This window comes from Oncorhynchus mykiss, chromosome 2 (assembly GCF_057628025.1).
Source record: "Oncorhynchus mykiss isolate SJ-2025 chromosome 2, ASM5762802v1, whole genome shotgun sequence".
In the NCBI taxonomy this organism is placed as follows: domain Eukaryota; kingdom Metazoa; phylum Chordata; class Actinopteri; order Salmoniformes; family Salmonidae; genus Oncorhynchus; species Oncorhynchus mykiss.
This window is the reverse complement of record NC_143023.1, coordinates 40,245,573-40,267,575: the sequence shown is the minus strand read 5'-3', so window position 1 is coordinate 40,267,575 and position 22,003 is coordinate 40,245,573. Positions and strand designations below refer to the sequence as shown.

Below are 22,003 nucleotides of genomic sequence, written 5' to 3'. Positions count from 1 at the left end.
CATAAGAGTAGGACTGCTGATCTAGAATCAGGTCTGCTTTTTATATATATTGAATGGAAAGGGGTTATATGATCCTAGATCAGTACTCTTACTCTGTGATACTTCATGAATATGGGCCCTCGTCATAGGCACAACTTTAGTCGCTCAAATGCAGAGAAAGCAAACCAGGAAACCCTTATCTTTTTGTTCCATCTTTTTCGGGAGATTTTGAAGTATTTCCCTTATTCACCAGGAGGAGAAGGAGCAGCTGAATGAGTTTAAGACTCACGTGGCCGGCCTGAACAAGAGAGCCAAGACCATAATCCAGCTGAAGCCCCGTAACCCCACCAAGTCCATCAAGGGTAAACTGCCCATCCAGGCCGTGTGTGACTTCAAACAGATGGAGGTAAGCATATCATCTTTATCATCACCTTTTGAAGGTATCTGGTGTAGGAATAACGCTCTACCTATGTAGAGAGGGTAGAGACTTTCTTTTAATTTGTTTGTTTCGTTCATCACTCGTTTTTTTCCCCCATTCATTAATTCTTCCTGGTTTATTCATTCATTCTTGCTGGTCTTGCCATCCACCATCCATCCATCCATCCATGGACTGTAATGTCTCATATACTCTGTCTCCCTGTGCAGATCACCGTCCATAAGGGTGAGGAGTGTGCTCTCATCAACAACTCCCCACAGCCCAACAAGTGGAAGGTCCTTAACCGCTCAGGCATTGAGGCGGTGGTGCCTTCAGTCTGCTTCCTGGTTCCACCTGTCAACAAGGAGGCTATGGACAGTGTGTCCAGGTGAGACTCTTACATCAATACACAGTGCTCTCCATCAATGGATCACGCAGAGCCCGTTTTTATTTTGTTTTTTGCCACGTCCCATATCTGTTTGCGCTGTCTTCCCTGACAATGACCATAGGAGTTGGCAAGAAGATACAAACAGATCTGGGACCAGGCTGGTTTTTCGTAACCTAGCCATGAACAAACTCTGGGCCCTAGTTATATTTGTTTTACAGTACAGTAACACTTCCTTCTGTCTCCTTCCCCAGTCTGGACTCTGGTCACCAGTCGATGCTGATCCTGTGGCAGAGAATGCATGTGGACATGAAGAGCATGCTTTCCTGGCAGTACCTGACGAGAGACATCACACAGATACGTAACTGGAACATCACCATGGTAAACACTAGTCATCTGTGTTTTTGTTTATCTTAAAACCAACATTTTAGAAAGATATATAGTAATTAGAATAGTTTGACATTAGTTAACTGTTTGACGTTTAGACGTGTACTCTTTTAAGTTAAACGCGATCCTCACAGACAGTCAATCAAGGGAGTCGAGTGGTCACCCTGTTTGTGTTACTGTAAGTGTGCTGAATTGAATGGGGAGATTTCCCATACCATTGTTGCTTTACGGTGAGGTTGAGTCTCGAGCTCTGCTATTTATAGAGCAGACCATGTAGACATGGACAAGTGTTTGATTGAGTTAGAAAACCTCATGGGTTTCCAAATGGAATTATCGCCGGGGAAAGTTCTGATACTGCTACGACAGTAAGGAGCCGTGTCTACCAAAGCGTTTGTATTACGTGACAAACAAACTAAAAGCCTTGATTGTGTTGTAGATTTTATAAAATGTAACCGCCTAAAACAGCTTGTGATACAAGCAGTGTACATGGACAGAATGACAGGGACAAATTGACCGGCAATTCTGATAGATTCCTCTCTCAAGGAGGTTTTGAAAGATGACCATGCCTTAGATGGACTATTTACTTACCCATCTCCTTATTCTACCTCTCCCTCTTTTTCCCCTGCTCTCCTACCTCTTCTTCTCTCTCTGTCTTCCCTCTCCTTCTCTCCTTTTCACCCTATTTCTTCCTCTCTCTTCTCCCTCTCTCTCACTCTCTTCTTTCTCTTTCTCCCTCTTCCCCCCCCCTCCCCTCTCTTCCCTCTATAGTTTAAGACCATGAAGGTGGAGGAGTACAGGCTGATTATGAGGAACCTGGAGCTTCACTATCAGGACTTCATGCGTGACAGTCAGGATTCCCAGCTGTTTGGTCCACACGACCGTATGCAGATCGAGGGCGACTACTCTAAGACCACACAGTACTACGACAACCTTCTGCGCTCTGTGGAGAAAGGTCAGTTCCACCTACATGCTCATGAACAAACACAACAAACCTCTGGAACCCTTTATTTTACAGCCTGGTACTTACCTGGTGTTTACATGGTATTAACTAAGAAACTAATGGGGTATTCGTGGGTACTTCCTGGTTTGGTGACTTCCTGGTTTGACAAATAATGAATGTGTAATTACCTAATAAACAGCAGGCTGCAAAATAAAGTTTTGATCTCAGTAAGGGTGGCATCTAGCCTCCTTCTCTGAGTACCACCAGCAAACAGTCTTTTATACAGTGGATGTGTGTAGTCAGGGGTGAAAGGCGTGTTACTGTACACCAGTTCGGCAACATTGGGTAACTGTCAAATTCACCTTTCAGGACCAGTGGTTAAAACCAATGTGTCACGCTAGGCTATAGCTCACACAGGCAACAGTGAACCCGCCATGCTCTTGAACTATGGATCGTTGGGGCATTCAAGAATGAACGATTTGTTGTTTTCGTCACTCCACCCCCGTCAACTTACAGTGTTCACATTGACAGCAATTTCGCTAGCTCTTACAGCTTTTGAGTGAGTGCATGATATCTTTTGTCTTTTTTTTGTACATTTCCTGTTTCCAATGTGGCTTTGTTTTTTTTGTTATGCAATATCGTGCTTTAGAAAGCACATTCAGGTAGTGGTCAAGCTGTGTTTTGCTGTGTGTAGAGATACCACTGCACAGTGTAGTCGCCTGCATAGAGGATCATTCGGAATGAAATGTGCTTTGTTTGAATGCGTATCGAGCTGTGTGTGACACACTACATGTGAAAACATGCATGTCTGATCATGAACCATATGAATGCACTGCACAAAGGTGTGTGTGTGTGTGTTGGGGGGGGGGGGGGGGGGGGGGGGGGGTGTATATTTAGCATTCTCTATCGCTATCTGCAATTGTAATTCCATTCAAAGCAATGAGGTATTGCAAGGTAAAGAACGTACATGGAAGACATCAAGGGAAAGGCCTCACCACACTACATTCAACCCTCTATCTTATTACACCTACAGTGACCTCACACCCATCCTGCCCTAAGCTCCTCACCATGATAATATAATAATTGTATTATTATTGCCAGTCAGCAGGCGCTTCTATTCGAAATGATTTACAGTACAGTGAGTGCATACATTTTGAGTGTGTGTTCCCTGCGGGTATTGAACCCACAACCTCGGCGCTACTCGTGCCACGCTCTTACCAATCCTAACCAATCTCCACAATGTCCACGCTGCACACAGGTGAGCAGGACGAGTCGACGTGTGTGACCTACATCACCCAGATCAAGGACCTGCGTCTACGGATAGAGGACTGCGAGGCTCGTACCGTGGCCCGCATCCGCAAGCCCGTGGACAAAGACCCCCTCAAAGACTGTGCCCAGAAGACCACCGACCAGAAGGTACTGTACCTACACTGGAATAACTAAAGAATACGTTCCGACCTAGGTCGAACCTGTTTGTTGGACAGGTGTCCCCCGTAAAAGACGCTCAGTGGATCATCCTGTATAAATAAAGGATAATGAAGTATAACCTGTATACAGGTGAAGGTAGCGGTGGGGGAGGGGCATGTCAGTGCTAGTGTCCATGGCACAACAGATACCGAAGTTAATCCCCGAAACACAATGGTGTTTTATTTGAACACTGGGAATAACATCACAATGAGCCCTGAATGTATTTTTTTTTAACAAGGAGCTACTTTAAAACAGTTATGGGAGGAGGAAGCACCAAAAATGTGATACCGAGCAGGGTTTGGTAGGTTACTTTGTAAATGTAATCCATTAGTTACATGTCAAATTGTAAGGGATTACTTTCCCCTTAATAAGAGGAATTAGAAGAAGGCAAACCTTTATATTACCAATTTACCGACATCTATTACAGGACAAATCAATGTTAGCGTTTACATCGCTGGCCATATGTTACATTTTACTTTATGGGTTGGTTATGTAGGCTTCTTCTAACCCGTTGCTTTCTACTACATATAATAAATAATATGATTAGGCAATATCTTGACATTCAAATCCAAAGTCTGTCAGATATCCCGTCAGTCCAACTAATTAATACCCCTTGATCTTCGATTATTCAAGTTGGATCATCTTTGGAGGCCGACAGCACTCGCACCATTGGAAGACATAGCTTGGACAAAAGCCTATTCCTACTCTTTTCCTGCGATCCTATTGCATTTGCTGTGTCATCATAGTTGTCTCTGACTTGTGGTCAGATTCACTCAGGTGGAACAAACTGGAACTTTTTGCAATGCTCATTTTTTCACAAACATCCTTTTTGAATGTAAAAGTAATCCTATAAGTAATCATCTAGTTTTTCAAAGGTGTCTGTAATCTGATTACAATATTTTAGCTGGTAACGTAGCACAGTTTTTTATAATTTTTTGTTGTTGTAATCTGTTACATGTAATACGTTACTTCCCAGCCCTGATACCAAGCTACAGACTGGCACCGGAAACAGGACAAAGCACTACACAGAAAAGGAGAGCGAGAGAATGAGGAAGAAAGAGAATGAGGGAGAAAGAGAGGGAATGAAATATAGAGAGAGGAGACAGCAAGGCTTAATTACAGCAGATTGCAGCTATGGATAGGGCTTTCTGCAGTGAGGGAGAGAAATGTGAGAAAGAAGGAGGCTTGAGAAAGGACATATACACCTACTGTACGGTAGCCAAGTGCAGCAAGAAAGAGTGGAACGATGACTCAGTAGACGGGTGGATGGGCGGGGCGGAGGTAGATCGAGAGGGAGGGAATGGAATGGCATGTTTGCCGCCTTCTGCGCAGCCTCTGAGGGGGGAAAAAGGGGGAGGCGATTCGTGAGAGTAAGACAGAGAGCGCAAGAGGGAGAGAAAGAGAAAATTGAGTCGTGGCTAAGATCAGTGTGTCCAGTAAGTACCTGGGCTGTGTTTCTCTATGGAGACCTCCTTGCCTGAAGGTGCTTGTGAGGGAGACTGGCTGGAAGGCCCACTGCCCAGCCTGCTGATCCAGCTCCTCTGGACCCTGCTGGCTCTGGGCCTAGTGGGGATCCTTTCTCTGCTTCTCCACCAAGAACCCTGGCAGCTCCTCACCCAGAGAGTCCACACACAGGTCAGGCTCAGGAACACACTGCTTCCTTGGACCTGATCGAGGGGACTCGTTCAGCATTATGATACTCGGTGGAAGTTTTGTAGTCAGAGGAGGTTTTCTCCCTTTGTTTTGCTGTTTGTCCTTCCTTTATCTTAATCGTCAGGTGCTTGTTTTTCTCCTCTTTCAGAAAGTCCAAGTAGAGCTTGAGGGTATCAAGAGGAACCTGGACCAGGTGGCCGTGAAGACCGAGGAGGTCCTGAATACCACTCCTAAGCAGTCCAGCACTGCGCCTGTCCTGCGCTCTGAACTGGAGTTCACCCTGAAGAAGATGGACCACGCCTACATCCTCTCCTCTGTCTATCTAGAGAAGTGAGTTGACTCTTCGGTTTTCTTTCTGTAGCCAGTTGCCGTTTCTCTGGGTTCTTATTTCCCTGACAAAAGCAACAAACATGCAAGTGAAAAATGCAACATTCTATTTAAGACGTATTAAATCTCCCACGCCACTTCCCTCCGCCTCCCTCCTCCGCTGACATTTCCTTCTCCTTGCCTGAAGGCTGAAGACGGTGGACGTGGTCATCCGCAACACGCAGGGGGCCGAGGGAGTGCTGAAGAAGTACGAGCAGCGACTGCGCGAGGTCCAAACTGTTCCCGATGACGTCAAGGAGGTGGAGAAGTACCGCACCCAGCTCAAGGTGAACTGACTGGACAGTCAGCACTGGGCACTGCCAACGCTCATACATTTTTACGTTTTATATACCATTGTACTATGAACATGGAAACAAGGCAGGTTTAAAAAGAGGGGGGAACTGTTTACGTGATGAAACACAAAAGACATACATAACTTGCTTCTGTGATGGAATGTAACTTTGTCAACGATTTATTTTGACGCCAGCTCCACTTATTGACAGCTTATTTAACAATCTAACTGTTGCTCTTCCCTCCCGTCTCTTTCCCTGTAGAAAATGCGTGCTGAAGCGGAGGGTGAAAAGCCTGCATTCGATTCCCTGGAGGGCGAGCTCGGAAAGGCGGCAGCCGTGAGCGAGAAGATGTCTCGTGTGCACAGTGAGCGTGACGCTGAGCTGGACCACTACCGCCATCTCCTGTCCGGTCTCCAGGACCGCTGGCAGGCCGTGTTCTCCCAGATGGACCTGCGTCAGCGGGAGCTGGAGCAGCTGGGCCGCCAGCTGGGTTACTACAGAGAGAGCTACGACTGGCTCATTCAGTGGATCGGTGGCGCCAAGCAGAGGCAGGAGAAGATCCAGGCCGTGCCCATCAGCGACAGCAAGACTCTGAAGGAGCAACTGTCCCAGGAGAAGGTTAGCTACTGTACTGATGGGGGCATATTAGGGGTCCATTACATCACTGCATTGCTCTAGGTGCTTAGCTGATCAACTGAACATTGTGAAACTTTGTGAAAATAAACCATTGACACCTTTTTTTATACTACTTATTTTGTATACTCCTTGTCTATTAATGTTCTAACGGTGTGCTTTGTGTCGTTCTAATCATTGAACATATGCAGGCACACCTTGAAATCACATCCAGACTCATTCTGATTATTTCCCCCAACATAGACACTTCTGGAAGAGATCGAGCAAAACAAAGAGAAAGTTGACGAGTGTCAGAAATATGCCAAGGCGTATATCGACACTATCAAGGCAAGCATGCACAGCATTCGTGTACAAACGTGGAAAGCATTATTGCGTTCATATACAGCTTCATTTAAGTGTCTTCATTTCATAGGGTTTTTGGTGTTAAAACATCCTGTTGGTTTTTATTAGGATTATGAACTCCAGTTGGTGGCCTACAAAGCACAAGTGGACCCTCTCTCACCCCTGAAGAAAACCAAAATGGATTCTGCCTCAGATAACATCATTCAAGAGGTCTGTGCCGCTTGCGTTATCTGAACACAGATTGTCATTCTCTGACAACCATCAATAGTTGAAGCCAACACACACTAAATTAAAAGTGTCCTGTTTCATTTCTCCTCCATCAGTATGTGACACTAAGAACCCGCTACAGCGAGCTGATGACTCTGACCAGTCAGTACATCAAGTTTATCACCGACACACAGCGCCGGCTGGAGGACGAGGAGGTGCGTGACAACACACTGATATATCCTAACCCTAACCCATTGACAACCAATGAAAAACAAACGCATGACCGCGCTCTTGCACGCACAAATGCATACACAACACATTAATGTATGGTTGACCCGACACTCCTATATTTTGAGGTAAAGTATGGTTTGGACCATTGGCATTTGCATGCTGTACTGTAGCTGCAGGATGTTAGGGGACCAAGCAGACAGGAAATCCTATCGCTTAGAATGATGGCCAAGCTGAGCTATTTGGCAAATATGAACGCTCTACCATAAATAATCCTGGTACTAAGTGTCATGGTTTTCACATGGGCGACCAGGGACTATCAATATACATTAGAATATGGCTAGAGTGTCATATGAAATGTTTATGGTGCCTTAAAATATCTAGGACCAAGTAGATACCTTTCTATTATATGAACATCAATGACAATTGCATACTATTTTGATAAGCAGTAGTGGCCTTGTCACAAAATTCAATGAATTGATGAAACGTTTATGTTCAGTCTGAAGCAAAAGAAAGAGAGCATCCTCTTTAAGATGAAGAGACCATTGAGAGAACATTTCAGTGGGTTAGACGAAATAACTCATAGGATTTGCACATTTTATATTTTGGCCTATTCATTTTCATGTCATTTATTGAGGCGTGCCATAATATTTTTTTCAAAGGGCGTTATTTATTTCGCTATGTCTTTTTTTCTCATTGGCCACTCTTTCTTAGATCTCAACCTAAGCTCTCCCACTATATGCTTCAGGCTGACTGCCATGTTCTTCGACTTTCCTTTTTTTTTCAGATTAACACAAATTTTCCGTCTCCCGTTCTTTTCTAACCCTAATGTTTTGTTTGTTTCTTTGCTTCTCTTAACTGCTTGCCAGTGCTTTGTCATGATGAATGCTTGTCTTGTTTGGGCGTTAAAAGAGGTAAATAATCCACTACGCTCCAGTTACTATTCTCTCATTATGTGCCTTACCATCCATGCCCTCAGGCTTCAATTCATCACCTAAACTGCCAAACATTTCCATATTTACCTTACATTCACTTACTTCCATGTCTTGCTTATTCTGTGTTAGCATGGGCTTTAGGTGCTATTTTCTTATTACATTTTCAGACTATCCTTGCACAATCCCTGCTTTCCCCTTTGCACATATTCGGCTCAGTTCCTTGATAATAGTGATCTAAAGAATCAACGTAACAGGTTGTTTAACAGTGTGAATAGATTAACTAGTTACTGGTTGATTGTGATATCATTTTTGAATCATTTCAAGCTGAAAAGATAGATGATTTAAAAAATAAATGATTCACTTTCATATTTCACTATTGCAAAATGGTTGATCACAAAATAATTCCTTTATGGACACCAATATGTAAAAAGATACAGTTGCATGCCACATGAGTTCCTCACTTTGTTGTGTTGTGAAGTGGTGTCTTGTCTCCATACATTAATTGTTACATAACCATTTCCCATCTCACTTGTTTCTACCTTGAATTGTCTTTGTCGAAGATAACTTGCATTAACAGCATCCTCCTAAATGAATTTACATCTAAACATATATATCTTTGAGCTAACTATTAACATTTAACCTGTCATGCTTAATTTTTATATTTTCTTTACCATTTGCTTCCACTAATACAGAAAGCTGCTGAGAAAATGAAAGCGGAAGACAGGAAAAAAATGGCAGAGATGCAGGCTGAGTTAAACAAACAGAAGCAGCTAGCTGAATCTCATGCAAAGGCCATTGCCAAGGCCGAGCAGGAAGCTCAAGAGCTGAAGCTCATGATGCAGGAGGAAGTCAGCAGGAGACAAGTTGTTTCAGTAGATGCAGAAAAGCAAAAGCACAATATCCAGCTGGAACTACATGAGCTCAAAAATCTCTCAGAGCAGCAGATCAAGTCCAAGAGCCAACAGGTAGAAGAAGCCAATCATAGCAGAGTCAAGATTGAGGAGGAAATCCGCATCATCAGGATCCAGCTGGAGACCACTGTCAATCAGAAGTCTACAGCTGAGGATGAGCTCAAGCAACTCCGGGAAAAAGCTTCTGAAGCCGAGAGGCTGAGGAAGCTTGCACAGGAGGAGGCTGAGAAGCTCCGCAAACAGGTCAACGAGGAGACCCAGAAAAAACGCAAGGCAGAGGAAGAGCTCAAGTTAAAGTCTGAGGCTGAGAAGGAGGCTGCCAAGCAGAAGCAGAAGGCTCTAGAAGACCTTGAGAAGCTGAAGATGCAGGCGGAGGAGGCGGAGAGACGCATGAAGCAAGCTGAAGTGGAGAAGGAGAGGCAGATCAAAGTTGCCCAGGAGGTGGCACAGAAGAGTGCTGCAACCGAACTCCAGAGTAAACGCATGTCCTATGTTGAAAAGACATCAAAGCTGGAGGAATCACTCAAACTAGAGCATGTCACAGTCATCCAGCTGCAGGAGGAGGCAGCTCGTCTCAAGAAGCAACAGGAAGAGGCTGATATGGCCAGGGAGGAAGCGGAGAAGGAGTTAGAGAAATGGAGGCAGAAGGCCAATGAGGCACTCCGCTTGAGGCTCCAGGCTGAGGAAGAAGCTCACAAAAAGAGCCGTGCCCAGGAGGATGCCGAGAAACAGAAGGAGGATGCTGAGCGTGAGGCCAGGAAGAGGGCTAAAGCTGAGGAGTCCGCACTGAAACAGAAAGATATGGCAGAGCAAGAGCTGGAGAGGCAGAGGAGGCTAGCTGAGGGAACTGCTCAGCAGAAACTCTCAGCAGAACAGGAGTTAATCCGGCTAAGGGCAGACTTCGAACATGCTGAGCAACAGAGATCCCTGCTTGATGACGAGCTGTACCGCCTGAAGAATGAAGTCAGTGCAGCTGAGCAGCAAAGGAAACAGCTCGAAGATGAACTGGCCAAAGTGAGGAGTGAAATGAATGTACTCCTGCAGCTAAAGTCCAAAGCAGAAAAGGATAGCATGTCCAACACTGAGAAGAGCAAACAGCTCCTCGAATCTGAAGCTGCAAAAATGAGGGACCTTGCTGAGGAGGCAGGCAAACTTAGATCCATTGCTGAGGAAGCCAAGCGACAAAGGCAAGTTGCTGAGCAAGAGGCAGCTCGTCAAAGAGCAGAAGCTGAAAGGATCCTCAAGGAGAAGCTTGCTGCCATTAATGAGGCAACTCGTATGAAGACTGAAGCAGAAATTGCCCTCAAAGAAAAAGAGGCTGAGAATGAGCGACTCAGACGACAAGCTGAGGATGAAGCTTACCAGAGGAAAGCTCTGGAGGACCAGGCCAGCCAGCACAAGCAAGATATTGAAGAAAAGATCAATCAACTCAAGAAGTCATCTGAGAATGAGTTGGGAAGACAAAAGACACTTGTCGATGAAACTCTCAAGCAGAGACGAGTGGTTGAGGAGGAAATTCGCATTCTCAAGCTAAACTTTGAGAAAGCCTCATCTGGCAAGCTTGATTTGGAGCTGGAGTTGAATAAACTGAAAAACATTGCAGAGGAAACACAACAGAGTAAACTCCAAGCTGAAAAAGAGGCTGAGAAACACAGGAAACTTGCCCTGGAGGAGGAGAAACGCAGGCGCGAAGCAGAGGAAAAAGTAAAAAAGATCACTGCTGCAGAGGAAGAAGCAGGTAGACAGTGCAAAAATGCACAGGAGGAAGTGGAGCGCCTCAAAAAGAAAGCAGATGAAGCCAAAAAGCAGAAAGAGGATGCTGACAGGGAAGCAGAAAGACAGATTCTCGTATCTAAACAAGCAGCACAAAAATGCAATGCAGCAGAACAGCAAGTTCAGACTGTCCTTGTCCAACAGAAGGAGGACAACCTCATGCAGAAACAGCTCAAGGGAGAGTATGAGAAAGCCAAGATGCTTGCAAAACAGGCAGAGCTTGCCAAGGAAAAGGCAGAGAAGGAGGCTGCTCTTCTCCGGCAACAAGCAGAGGATGCAGAACGCCAAAAACAGGCTGCTGAACTCGAAGCTGCCAACCAAGCCAAAGCTCAAGAGGAAGCCGTAAAATTGAGAAAGGAGGCAGAGTTCGAAGCTGCCAAGCGAGCACAGGCTGAGGCTGATGCAATCAAACAGAAACAACAAGCAGATGCTGAGATGGAAAAGCACAAAAAGCTTGCAGAGCAAACAGTGAGTCAAAAGTCTCAGGTAGAGAAAGAGCTCGCAAAGGTCAGGCTTCAGCTGGATGAAACTGACAAGCAAAAATCTGTCTTAGACGAGGAGCTGCAGCGCTTAAAGGACGAAGTCGGTGATGCGGTCAAGCAGAAGGCCCAGGTGGAAGAGGAGTTATTCAAAGTCAAGATTCAGATGGAGGAGCTGGTCAAACTGAAACTCAGAATTGAGCAGGAGAACCAGCGTCTTATCAAAAAGGACAAGGATAACACTCAGAAATTCCTGGCTGAGGAAGCTGAGAACATGAAGGAGCTTGCAGAGGAAGCTGCCAGACTCAGTGTGGAAGCCCAAGAGGCTGCACACATGAGACAAATCGCTGAATCTGACCTCTCCCAACAGAGGGCACTTGCAGAGAAGATGCTAAAGGAGAAGATGCTTGCCATTCAGGAAGCATGTAAACTGAAAGCAGAGGCTGAGATGCTCCAAAGACAGAAGGACCTGGCTCAAGAGCAGGCCCAGAAGCTGCTTGAGGATAAACAACTGATGCAGCAGCGTCTTGAGGAAGAGACTGAGGGCTTCCAGAAATCCTTGGAAGCTGAGCGCAGGAGACAGCTGGAGATCACAGCCGAAGCTGAAAACCTCAAAGTGAAAGTGTCCCAACTTAGTGATGCTCAGTCCAAAGCAGAGAATGAGGCCAAGAAATTCAAGAAACAAGCAGATGAGATCAGTGCCCGTCTTCATCAGACAGAGCTAGCGACTAAAGAAAAATTTACCTTTGTGGAGACACAGAGACTGAGCAGCAACAACGAGGCTGATGAGCTACGCAAAGCCATCGCTGATCTAGAAAAGGAGAAGGCCAAACTGAAAAAGGAGGCTGAAGACCTACAGAATAACTCTAAAGAGGTATTGTGTTTAGAGATGGCATAGTAGTGCAGCTTATGTCATTGTTAACCCTCTCTCTGAAAACAAATCATCTTAAATTATTTCATTACATTTCTTTATCTATTCCTTCTTAAAATTAACCACTTACACAGTTCTATTATGTTGAGTTATATTTATTTTACAGTACACTAAGCTTAAAAAGATCATATCCCTTCCAGATATTTTCATTTTGTCCAGTTGGACAAAAGTATAGATTCATTATTGGTGGTGTTCCCCATAATGTTCTTCCCTTACTGAGAAGAGTATATATACTATTATGTAACATAGGAATAATTGAATCTATTATATATATATTTTTTAAACTATTTGGGACTGATTCTTATAAGTGGAGGGCATTGTACTAAAATGTTGTAATTTCTTTACTAAAGTGCACAATATGTTGATTGATGGAGTTTTTCATAACATTTTAAATACAAACAAAACTCAAATTGTTCTAATTATGTTCTTGTTTTCCATTTTTCTCAATTTAGATGGTCAATGCTCAGCAGAAACAAATCCAACGCGAGAAGACAGTACTCCAGCAGACATTCGTCACAGAGAAGGCGGAACTGTTGAAGAAGGAGAAACAAATTGAAGAGGAGAAGAAGAAGCTGGAGAACCAGTTTGAGGAGGAGGTCAAGAAGGCCAAGGCCCTCAAAGAAGAACAGGACCGCCAGAGGAAACAAATGGAGCAGGAGAAGGATAAACTTCAGGCTACCATGGATGCTGCCCTCAACAAACAAAAGGAGGCTGAGAAAGAAATGCTCAACAAGCAAAAAGAGATGCAGGAGCTTGAAAGGAAAAGACTTGAACAGGAAAAGCTGCTTGGTGAGGAGAACAAGAAACTTCGTGAGAAACTGCAGCAGCTCGAGGTCGCCCATAAAGAGCCCGTCTCCCACACCAGAGAAATCGATATCCAGACTGACGATGTGCCTGAGGATGAACTGATCCATATGACCATGGTGGAGACAACAAAGCAGGTTATCAATGGCCAAAGTGTTGGGAACGAGGTTGACAGTAAGAAGGATGCATTTTCTTTTGATGGAATCCGCGAGAAAGTACCTGCACGCAGACTTTATGAAGTTGGCCTTTTGACAAAAAAGGAGTTCGATAAGCTGAAGAAAGGCAAAGCCACTGTGCAAGACCTCAGCCAAACTGACAAGTTAAGAACAATTCTGCAGGGCAAGAACTGTATAGGGGGTGTCTTGACACAGTCTAATCAGAAAATGGCAATATATCAAGCTATGAAAGAAAATAAAATTACTCCTGGCTGGGCTTTGATCCTCCTGGAGGCACAGGCAGCATCTGGCTATGTAATAGACCCAGTTAAAAACAAGAAACTCTCTGTCAGTGAGGCTGTGAAGGAAGGCCTGATCGGACCTGAACTGCACAACACAATGCTGTCTGCTGAGAGAGCTGTCACTGGTTACAAAGACCCTTACACCGGTAACACGATCTCACTCTTTGAAGCTATGAAGAAGGGCTTGATTGACAGAGACCATGCCATTAGGCAGCTTGAGGCTCAGATAGCTACTGGTGGACTCATTGACCCCATAAACAGCCACCGTGTGCCCATCGAGACTGCATACAAACAGGGGCAGTTTGACACAGAGATGAACAAGATACTGGAGGACCCTTCGGATGACACCAAGGGATTCTTTGATCCTAACACCCAGGAGAACTTAACATACTTTCAGCTAATGCAGAGATGCAACACAGATCCGGAGACAGGACTACTGCTCCTGCCCATCACTGACAAGGCTGCTCTGAGCACATCAACCTACACAGAGCAGGAGACCAAGGATGTGTTCAGCAAGACGACTGTCTCTGTGCCATTTGGAAAATTCAAAGGGAAGACTGTAACTATCTGGGAAATCATCAATTCTGAGTACTTTACCGAGGACCAGAGAAAGGACCTTATTCGTCAGTACAAGACAGGAAAGATCACAGTCGAAAAAATCATCAAGATTGTTATCACTATGGCAGAGGAAAAGGACAAAAAGAATGAAATCGCCTTTGAGGGTCTGAGGGGAACAGTCCTTGCTACTGAACTACTGGAGTCCAAGATAATTGACAAAGACCTATACAACAAGCTGCACACAGGCAATAAAACAATCAAAGAGGTGTCTGAAATGGAGCCTGTTCAGAAATCCTTGAAGGGTACAAACTGCATTGCAGGTGTAGTTATTGACTCAACTAAGGAGACTATGTCTTTCTATCAAGCCATGAAGAAGGATATGATGAGGGTAGGGCCTGCTTTAACTCTCCTGGAAGCACAAGCAGGAACAGGATTTGTTGTTGATCCTATAAAGAATCAGAAGTACACTGTTGATGAAGCTGTGAAAGCAACTGTCATTGGTCCTGAGCTGCATGAAAAATTACTGTCAGCTGAAAGAGGTGTTACAGGCTACAAAGATCCTTACACGGGAAAGACTGTGTCTTTGTTCGAAGCAATGAAGAAAGAACTCATTCCAAAGGATCAGGGCATCAGACTCCTAGACGCGCAGCTTGCAACAGGAGGCATCATTGATCCAGTGAAAAGCCACCGCATCCCACATGATGTTGCCTGTAAACGAGGCTTCTTTGATGATGAAATGAACCAGATTCTGAAAAATCCAACTGATGATGTTAAAGGCTACTTTGACCCCAACACACAGGAAAATGTCACATACTCACAGCTATACAAGAGATGTGTCACTGACAAGAAATCTGGCCTTCAGCTTCTACCTCTGTCTGAGCAAGCAATCAATGCGAAGGAAGAACATGCATACACAGAGGTCCAAACCAAAGAGGCCATGAGCCAAGCAACAATGGAGCTGCAGTCTGGTCCACTCAAAGGGAAGAAACTCACTATCTGGGAAATGATCCACTCTGAATATATTACAGAGGAACAGAGAATTGACCTGATGAGGCAGTATAGGTCTGGAACGATTACAATAGAAAAGATCATCACGATTGTGATCACCATTGTAAACGAGAAAGAGGCTAAGAAACAAGAACAAGACAGCTTCAAGGGGCTTAGAGCACCTGTCTCTGCTAAGTCACTGTTTGATTCCAAAATCATTGACAAAGCTACGTTTGACATGCTCCAACAAGGCAAAAAGACACCTACACAGGTCAGCGAAAATGTCAATGTAAGCAAGTACCTGCAGGGCTCTGACAGTATTGCTGGTGTCTACCTTGAACCGACAAAGGAGAAGATCAGCATCTATCAAGCTATGAAGAAAAATCTTCTGAGACACAACACTGGCTTGTCACTTCTAGAGGCCCAAGCTGCCACAGGGTTCATTATAGATCCAGTGAAGAACCAGTACCTGTCAGTGGATGATGCCGTTAAAGCAGGCATTGTCGGCCCTGAGCTACATGAGAAACTGCTTGCTGCTGAAAAAGCGGTCACTGGTTACAAAGATCCCTTCACAGGCAAAACAATCTCTCTCTTCCAAGCAATGGAAAAAGATCTAATCATTAAGGAGCATGTCATGCCACTCATGGAGGCCCAACTGAGTTCAGGAGGAATCATTGATCCTGTGAACAGCCACCGCGTTCCTATTGACGTTGCCTATCAGAAGAGCCTTTTCAGCAAAGAAATGACACACACCTTCTCGGAACCATCTGACAATAACAAAGCTTTCTCAGACCCAAATTCAGATGAAAAAGTAACATACAAACAGCTGAAAGAGAAGTGCACTAGAGATCCTGATTCAGGCATGAACCTTTTACCACTTTCCAAGCCACAGGCCCCTACTGTGGTGGAGAAGACATACCTCTACACGGAGGAACAGACGCAGAATGACCTGACCACAACCAAAATTGACCTCCCCAGTTCACTTGAGTCCCTTGCTGGAGGCTCAAAAAGTCTCTGGGACATCATGAACTCAAATCTACTTCCTGAGCAAGAGAGAAAGAAGCTGATGGAGGAGTATCGCTCAGGCAGTATCACTAAAGAGCGCATGATCATCATCATTATTGAGATTATGGAGCAGAGAGAGATCATCAGAGGTGAAACTGTTAAGTCCTGCAACACAATCAGACGTAGGGTCACTATCGAGGAGCTCTACAATTCCCGTATCATTGACCTGGAGACATTCAACCTGCTGAAGCAAGACAAAAGAAACATCCGTGACATTATGGAGATGCAGAGTGTGAAGCAGTATCTGTTTGGCACGGGCTGCGTTGCTGGTGTTATGTCTGACTCCACTTCCAAGATGAGCATTTATTCGGCGATGAAGAGAGGGTTCTTGAAGCCTGAAATTGCCCTTAGTCTCCTGGAAGCACAAGCAGCAACAGGATTCATAATTGATCCTGTGAGAAACGAGACACTCACTGTTGATGAGGCTGTCCGCAAGGGTGTGGTCGGCCCTGAGATCCACGACAGACTTCTGTCAGCTGAGAGAGCGGTCACAGGCTACAAGGACCCTTACAGTGGCAAAATCATATCTCTCTTCCAAGCAATGAAAAAGGACCTTGTTCTGGAGGATTATGCTCTGAAAATGTTGGAGGCTCAGACTGCCACAGGAGGCATTATGGATCCGGAATTCTACTTCCACCTCCCAGCAGACATTGCCACACAGAGAGGATACATCAACAAGGAAACAAATAAAAGGCTTGCTGATGACGTAAAGGGATTTGTTGACCCTGTCACTGAGGAGAAAGTTTCTTATGCCCAATTACTCAAGAGGTGCAAGATTGACCCTACCAATGGGATGCGCTTGCTGTCACTGGGAGACAAGAGACTGATGTTCAAAGGTCTTAGAAAACAGATCACCATAGAGGAGATGTTACGCTCTCAGATCATCGACCAACAGACAGTCAATGAGCTGAATGAAGGTCTGATTTCAGTGGAAGAGGTTAGCCGTAGACTCCAAAAATACCTTGAGGGCACAAGCTGTATCGCTGGTGTTTATGTAGAGGGAACTAATGACCGTCTATCAATCTACCAAGCCATGAAAAAGAACATGATCAGACCAGGAACTGCCTTTGAACTGCTTGAGGCTCAGGCCGCCTCAGGCTATGTAATTGACCCAATCAAAAATCTCAAACTTACTGTCAATGAATCTGTCAAGATGGGAATAGTGGGGCCAGAATTCAAAGACAAACTTCTCTCTGCTGAGCGTGCCGTGACAGGTTACAGAGACCCCTATTCCGGCAAGACAATCTCTCTGTTCCAGGCCATGAAGAAGGGGCTCATCTTAAAAGACCATGGAATACGTCTCCTTGAGGCTCAGATTGCCACTGGCGGAATCATTGACCCAGAGGAGAGTCATCGCTTGCCAGTGGAGGTGGCCTACAACCGTGGCCTCTTTGACGAGGAGATGAATGAGATTCTCACAGATCCATCAGATGACACCAAGGGTTTCTTCGATCCCAACACTGAGGAGAACCTGACCTACCTCGGGCTAATGGAGAGGTGCATCACTGACCCAGCTACTGGCCTTGTCCTCCTGCTCCTGAAGGAGAAGAAGCGCGAGAGAAAGACCTCCTCCAAATCCTCTGTCCGCAAACGCAGAGTAGTCATCGTGGACCCAGATTCAGGCAAAGAGATGACTGTCTATGAGGCATTTAGAAAGCAGCTCATTGACCATCAGACCTACCTAGAGCTTTCTGAGCAGGAGTGTGAGTGGGAAGAGATCACGCAGACATCCTCTGATGGCGTTGTTAAGTCAATGATCATCGACAGACGGTCAGGGAGACAGTATGACATTGATGACGCTCTCGCACGAGGCCTCATCGACCAGACTTCACTTAGTACATACCGCTCCGGAAACCTGTCCATCACTGAGTTTGCTGACATGCTGTCTGGAAACATGGGTGGCTTCCGCTCCCGGTCATCCTCTTTTGGTTCCACCTCTGGTTCCACCTCATCATCATACAATCCCATGAGCCCCATACCCTCCATTAGACCCCCTGCAATCATTTGGAATGACCCCACGGAGGAGACTGGCCCTGTAGCCGGAATCCTGGATACAGACACTTTGGAGAAGGTGTCAGTCACAGAGGCCATGCACAGGAACCTTGTGGACAATATCACAGGCCAAAGATTACTTGAGGCACAAGCCTGCACAGGGGGCATAATCGACCCGACTACTGGGGAACGATTCGCTGTTACTGAGGCAACCGAGAAAGGACTTGTGGACAAGGTGATGGTGGACCGTATCAATTTGGCTCACAAAGCTTTCAATGGATTTGAGGACCCAAGAACCAAAGTGAAGATGTCTGCATCCCAAGCTCTAAAGAAAGGTTGGCTGTATTATGAAGCTGGACAACGTTTTCTGGAAGTCCAATACCTTACGGGGGGGCTGATTGAACCGGATGTTGAGGGCAGAGTCTCACTGGACGAATCCATCAGAAAGGGCACAATTGATGCTCGCACTGCTCAGAAGCTGAGAGATGTGAGTGCTTACTCCAAATACCTGACGTGTCCCAAAACCAAACTAAAAATCTCCTACAAAGATGCCATGGATAGAAGCATGGTTGAGGAAGGATCTGGCCTGCGACTGCTGGAGGCCTCCTCACAGTCAAGCAAAGGGCTGTACAGCCCATACAATGCCAGCAATTCTGGGTCTGCCGCTGGCTCCAGGTCCGGGTCCAGGACTGGATCCAGAACAGGATCCAGAAGAGGCAGCTTTGATGCCACAGGTTCCGGTTTCACCATGAACTTCTCATCCTCCTCCTACACCAGCTCCAGCAGTTACGGTGGCCGCAAATATGATGCAGGACCTCATAATGGGCTCAACATGGATGAGCTAGCCCAAGCCCTTACGGCTCTAGCAATGATCAGGCCATGCAGCTCAGAAGAACAACGAGCCTTCCCAATGATGATACCAATGCATATCACGGTTGCATAATTTATAGGAAAAATCGTTTCACATTTGAAAAACAAATAATTAATTTATTCTGCTCCTCATGTGGTCACATTAGGAAATGGCTGGAAGTAATTAAATGCAGTTCCTCAGAAAGATGTCCAAAACAATGCCTTATCTCTCCAGCCTTAATTTCTTAGAATTATTAGATAAATTGAATGTTTTGTTCCGTTTTATTGCAATTTTTATTCATTAGGAAGTCAATTTATATTTTAAGAGCAAAGTATCAGATTTAGTTTTTACTTCATATAAAGTGACCACAACTGATTTTATAGTTTACGTTAACACAACTTGTATACTTAAGCGTTCCTTAACGAACATATGTACTTTGAACAGATATATTTTTCCAGTTTACTTTTTTCTTTTTAAACTTAAGAATATTTTTATCCACTTTCTTTTATCTGTTTGACAATATCCTACGAAATATGCCAACATAGATGTTACAGTGACACTTTTAGATGTCTTCATATTTCTGAATGTCTGTATAGAGTTTGACCCAGAGTTTTTTTTGTTTTTTTGTTTTTTAAGTGAAATATGTTATCCGGCAAAGTAAACAAAGAGTCGCAGAGCAGAATAAAAAAAACACTACATAAACAGTGGAGGAAGACTGCAACATTCAAAGTTTAAACTGCTTCCCTGCCTACATCCCAGACAACATTGCCCTTTCTGTTCAGTGGACAGGCCCATGCACCAAGTCATCACCTTATTCTTTAATCACCCACTTCAAAATTCTGAACTATTATACCCATCGTTATGGACTACTATACCCACCATTTACCTCTCATCAAGTTTTCCTGGTAGACTGTCCTAAGAAGATTTCAGGCTTCACCATGCTTCCTCTGACATTAGAGGCAAAGATCTGCATCCTGGATGTTGCTTTGGTTCTTGTAAGTTGAAATCGGTTTTCTGATTTGTAATTTAGTAATGTAGTTTTGTAAAATACTTTCCTTTTACCCCTTTCATCACAGCCATACACCTTCTCTACTCTAATTTGATTCTGTTTTTTTCTCTCCCCCCTTTATCGCTAGTATTTCAATTCTAGTTTGGAAGAAGGCGCTATCAAACATTTTTATTAGTTGGATGATTATGATCATGCCTTTTTCACCTCAGTATATTAAGATGATCAATTCCCTTTTTTGACAGATGTCTCATTCCATCAGAATTCGATGGGGATTTGCAGGTACTCAGATTGCCTTGGCTGATGAGTCTCTTTACGGGGACGGTATCCCAATTCAACAGCTTCAGCATCCAGAAATGCAGGTAAATTCATCATCCACCAAATAAAGCATTAAATAATCAAATACATTTGCAATTTATTTATTTGTTTGCGTTACAATTATTTTAGCTTTTTTAAATTTATTTTTTACTGTTGTTGGTTTTGTTGTCTCAAAATTATTATTTTTGTTTTGTTTTTTTAGATCTGCCATTGAGTACCTTGCTTCCATTGCACCTCCCTCATTTTTGAAGACAGTTGAGGCTTGTGACCCCTGAAGTCTCCCTGGGATACCATACTAGGAACAAACTCCATGAACTTCTGTCCAACATTCTGACTTGAATATTGATCATAATCCCCCTATTTTGGATTACACCACTCACATGTACACATCACTATGTTTATGAGCTTTCACATGGTCAGCGCCATGAAGATGAAATGCAATGTAATCTTAATTTCTGTAAGCAACATCAATGTAACATCAGTCAAAACCAAAGTAAATAGTTGCTGAGATGACATTGCAATATATTTACAATACATTGAATGAATGTACATATTTTCTAGGATGAATACATTTCAAGACATTTTCCTACATTTTACATTTTTCCTTTGCAAAAATGATTTTGAAGCTTTGTCATATGTTGCTTTTAAACCAGTATTTTAGCTCATGTTTTCCATACCAAGAATGTTTTTTTTTCTGTTCTGCTTCTAGGAAGTGTTTTACTTCTGTAAATGTTCATTTTTCATCATATTTTTCTTATATTATATAATACATTTTTGCTTTGCATGTTTTACTAACTCGGTAATAAATATTCTTTGAAAAAATAAATTGTAAGAAGAAGAGAATAGGACATGTACCTGCTCCGCAAAACGTGTTTTGTTAAATGCGGATTTAAGTGGAAACAAGATATTTAATCAAAACTAACTGGTTGGTTTTGCTCATTAACAGATTTTTTTTTGTTGAGTGGCATGGTGAATGGAATCTGGTGTATGTTTTGATGGTAACACTTTAATGTAAATAAATGTGCTATTAAAAAAGGTAATCTTGTCAACTACATTTCAATATCCAGGTAAATCACACATTCTGACAATGGAATTATCTACACAGTGACTGTACAGCATTTAGAACATATAGGTATATTAAGCACAACACATAAGATTACATTGTGTGTACCTGTAGGCACATTATATACAGTGCCTTGCGAAAGTATTCGGCCCCCTTGAACTTTGCAACCTTTTGCCACATTTCAGGCTTCAAACATAAAGATATAAAACTGTATTTTTTGTGAAGAATCAACAACAAGTGGGACACAATCATGAAGTGGAACGACATTTATTGGATATTTAAAACTTTTTTAACAAATCAAAAACTGAAAAATTGGGCGTGCAAAATTATTCAGCCCCCTTAAGTTAATACTTTGTAGCGCCACCTTTTGCTGCGATTACAGCTGTAAGTCGCTTGGGGTATGTCTCTATCAGTTTTGCACATCGAGAGACTGACATTTTTTCCCATTCCTCCTTGCAAAACAGCTTGAGCTCAGTGAGGTTGGATGGAGAGCATTTGTGAACAGCAGTTTTCAGTTCTTTCCACAGATTCTCGATTGGATTCAGGTCTGGACTTTGACTTGGCCATTCTAACACCTGG

General features: G+C 43.9%; 1 protein-coding gene across 25 annotated transcripts in view; it reads left to right on the top strand.

The window, feature by feature from the left end:
* Positions 1-19,739, top strand: part of LOC110489723 (plectin) — a 190,364-nt gene extending 170,625 nt beyond the window's left edge. For 16 of the 25 annotated variants that reach the window (XM_021562579.3, XM_090199573.1, XM_090199592.1 and 13 more), the window contains 13 exons: positions 233-385; positions 625-782; positions 1,034-1,160; positions 1,935-2,118; positions 3,365-3,522; positions 5,375-5,556; positions 5,741-5,879; positions 6,147-6,503; positions 6,762-6,845; positions 6,969-7,070; positions 7,184-7,282; positions 8,923-12,267; positions 12,777-19,739. In XM_021562579.3, the coding sequence (XP_021418254.3) occupies positions 233-385; positions 625-782; positions 1,034-1,160; positions 1,935-2,118; positions 3,365-3,522; positions 5,375-5,556; positions 5,741-5,879; positions 6,147-6,503; positions 6,762-6,845; positions 6,969-7,070; positions 7,184-7,282; positions 8,923-12,267; positions 12,777-19,130 (11,442 nt within the window). In that variant the 3' untranslated portion in view covers positions 19,131-19,739. The remainder of the gene's footprint in view (positions 1-232; positions 386-624; positions 783-1,033; positions 1,161-1,934; positions 2,119-3,364; positions 3,523-5,374; positions 5,557-5,740; positions 5,880-6,146; positions 6,504-6,761; positions 6,846-6,968; positions 7,071-7,183; positions 7,283-8,922; positions 12,268-12,776) is intronic. The other 9 variants (XM_090199660.1, XM_090199656.1, XM_090199670.1 and 6 more) reach the window with 1 other exon arrangement.
* Positions 19,740-22,003: the final 2,264 nt, after the last annotated feature.